At 43.7% G+C, this 2,612-nt stretch overlaps 1 protein-coding gene across 2 annotated transcripts; it reads left to right on the top strand.

Annotated features, from left to right (window-relative positions):
* Positions 1 to 722: 722 nt before the first annotated feature.
* SOD3 (superoxide dismutase 3) lies at positions 723 to 2,242 on the top strand. Of its 2 annotated transcripts, none has more exons than XM_010162075.1 (2): positions 723 to 865; positions 1,320 to 2,242. In XM_010162075.1, the coding sequence occupies exon 2, from the start codon at positions 1,336 to 1,338 to the stop codon at positions 2,047 to 2,049; it is 714 nt and encodes a 237-aa protein (XP_010160377.1). In that variant the 5' UTR covers positions 723 to 865; positions 1,320 to 1,335; the 3' UTR covers positions 2,050 to 2,242. The 2 variants fall into 2 exon arrangements, with proteins under 2 accessions (XP_010160377.1, XP_010160376.1); XM_010162074.1 differs by having other exon boundaries at positions 815 to 856; positions 1,318 to 2,049.
* Positions 2,243 to 2,612: the final 370 nt, after the last annotated feature.

Genomic DNA, 2,612 nt, shown 5'->3' with positions numbered 1-2,612 from the left:
GGTTCTCAGTTCATGGGATGATGAAACACAAGTGAACTCGCCGTGCTCCAGCCAGCTTCTGGGAAACAATTTCTCTGTGCCTCAGTCTGATATTGCACTGCCTCAGTACTGCTTACTTCCTGCTTTGGAAAGAAATCGCTGCTGTCTCAAAAAAAAGAAGAAAAAATTCCTTCAGTGGAGCAGATAAGTTGGTAAGTAAAGTAGCAGACAGCAGCCCCACAACTTCACAGAGAAGAGTCGCTGAAATGTACCTCAACATCTGACAGTTTGAATTGTGCCCTTCGGGTTTTAAAACCACAGAAACTTTGGTACACATCAGTGAGGAACAGTTTATGTTGCTCAAGCACAACTTTCAATTTTGGCTAATAAATAAAAATGCAAACCAGCTCCATGACAACCGGCACATAAGTGAGCGAACTACCCAACTGTGCCTTAATAAAGCTCCTTCCTCTCCCCTCACTGCATGTTGAAGGTCACTTGTTTTAGATAAGCACATGAAGTCATCAAAAGGAAGATTAATTTAAAAGCTTGATAACTTTTTTTCCTTTTTTTTGGAATGTCAGTGAGGACTGAGAGCCAGACTAACAAACTAACCCAGAAAGGACAAAGTGCTTGCTCTGCCCAAAATAAAAATATCTAAAACTTTTTCCCCCTCTCCTCCCTCCTTCCTTCCCCCCCTCCCTCTCCTCCCACGGTTCTCCCAGTGACGCCTCCCCTGAGCCAGCATTACCTAACTTTTACACAAACACGCAGTTCCCATAAGCATCAACTTCAAACAGCTCTGGCTTTCTGTCTGATCACATCTCAGTTTAGGGGAGCAGAGGCAAAGAGCTACTACCGAGGGGTTCTGCTGCAACTCTGCAAGGTAATCAATTTGCTGGGTTTTTACTTTTCGTTGTAATGCCTAACTACTGGTTAAGTAGATGGACCAAAAAAAAAAGCCTCCTGGCAAACTGTCTTGCTGGAATTTGTATTAGGAGAAAAGTCTCAATACAAACTCAAACCCAGATGAAACAATGCTTTGGCTTTCTTGCTTCCAGCAGGAAAAAGAGGCAGTTTTTAAGATCAAGATCTAGCGTAAAATATAAAATTACTAGAGTATGTTTTAGTCATTGACCTCAGCTGTATGCATTTAAATATCTGTCTGCGTTCTGATTTACTTTCAGTTCACCACATTAGACAGATTTAGAGAGCAGCAGCCCAGCGGGACCACGCTCTGGCTGTTTTGCTCAGCCCCGCCACAGGCTGCATGCCCTTTTCTCCAGCCATCCTGCTGCAAAACGCCCTTAATTCTTTGTAACTTCTTGTACCTTTTGCAGCCTCTGAATTGCCAAGATGCTTCTGCTTCTTTCTTTGGTCACTGGGCTTGCCCTGTCAGCCTCTGGTGTCATGACAGACAAAGAAACTCATCCAAGCCAAGAGTCATTTCATGACATACAGAAAAAAGTGAACGACCTCTGGCAGAATTTGCTCTATCCGGTAATGCCTGGTAACGAGACCGATGGGATGATTTACGCCACTTGTGAAATGAAGCCCAGCTCCAAAATAGATGCTGACAAGCCACAAGTGACTGGACAGGTCTTATTCAGACAGTGTTACTCATACGGAAGATTAGAAGCCATTTTTCACTTGGATGGGTTTCCGTTGGATAGTAATCAATCTGGTAGAGCTATACACATCCACGAGCTCGGGGATCTCAGCAACGGCTGCGATGCTACAGGAGGACACTATAACCCATTTCGCGTGAATCACCCCCGTCACCCAGGGGATTTCGGCAACTTTTTTCCTAAAGAAGGCAAAATCAGAAAATACAAAACAAATCTCTTTGCCACTATGTCTGGCCCACATTCCATCATGGGCAGGTCTGTTGTGATCCACGAGCAGGAAGATGACATGGGCAAGGGCAACAATAAGGCCAGTTTGGAAAATGGAAATGCTGGAAAACGTCTGGCTTGCTGTGTGATTGGGATATGCAACAAGAACTTGTGGGAAGAGAAACTGTCTGAGGTTACAGACAAGAAGAAGAGAGGGCCCAGCAAACGAACATAGAACCAGGCTTAATGGAAGACCAACAAGCCAGCTACAGCCTGGGCAGCACGAAGTACCTTAGGCTGTGCCACTGGCCACAAAGATATATGGCTAAAGGATTCGCGTTTCCATTCGCTTGCTCCTCTAAGAAATGCCTACCACTCTGTAGAGCCTCCTTTCTGTAAGCCCATCAATAAAAACAGCATCAACTCAACATTGTGATGTATTTTCTTGAGGATAAAACATTCCCTTTTATGCAGTTTGGGAGTCGAATGCATGTAAGTAAGAGTACTATCGGATATGGTTGATAGTCCGTAAAGATTCGGAGTGCTGCAAAGGGGTCTTAAGGGATCCTAAGTTAGATACCAAAGGGTAAAAAGTTAATATGAGTAAGAAACTCCCTCTCTTTAGGTGCTATCCTGTATTTAGTGGCAAACCTGAAAAGTAAAAAGATCTCTGTGCTTTCAACAGCATCGGGTGTTGTGTTGCAAGACCTGGAACACGGACTTCCCCTAAAAATAAGGGAAAGTACAGACATTTCTGTTTTAAACTTTAGATCCATTATGTTATTCTACTTGTATTTT

The sequence above is a fragment of the Antrostomus carolinensis genome, unplaced genomic scaffold (assembly GCF_000700745.2).
Source record: "Antrostomus carolinensis isolate BGI_N321 unplaced genomic scaffold, ASM70074v2 scaffold2502, whole genome shotgun sequence".
Lineage (NCBI taxonomy): Eukaryota > Metazoa > Chordata > Aves > Caprimulgiformes > Caprimulgidae > Antrostomus > Antrostomus carolinensis.
This window is presented reverse-complemented; position numbering and strand designations above follow the sequence as displayed.

Coding starts and splice junctions, on each gene's coding strand:
- SOD3 (XM_010162075.1), top strand. CDS start 1,336: ATGCTTCTGCTTCTTTCTTTGGTCACTGGGCTTGCCCTGTCAGCCTCT.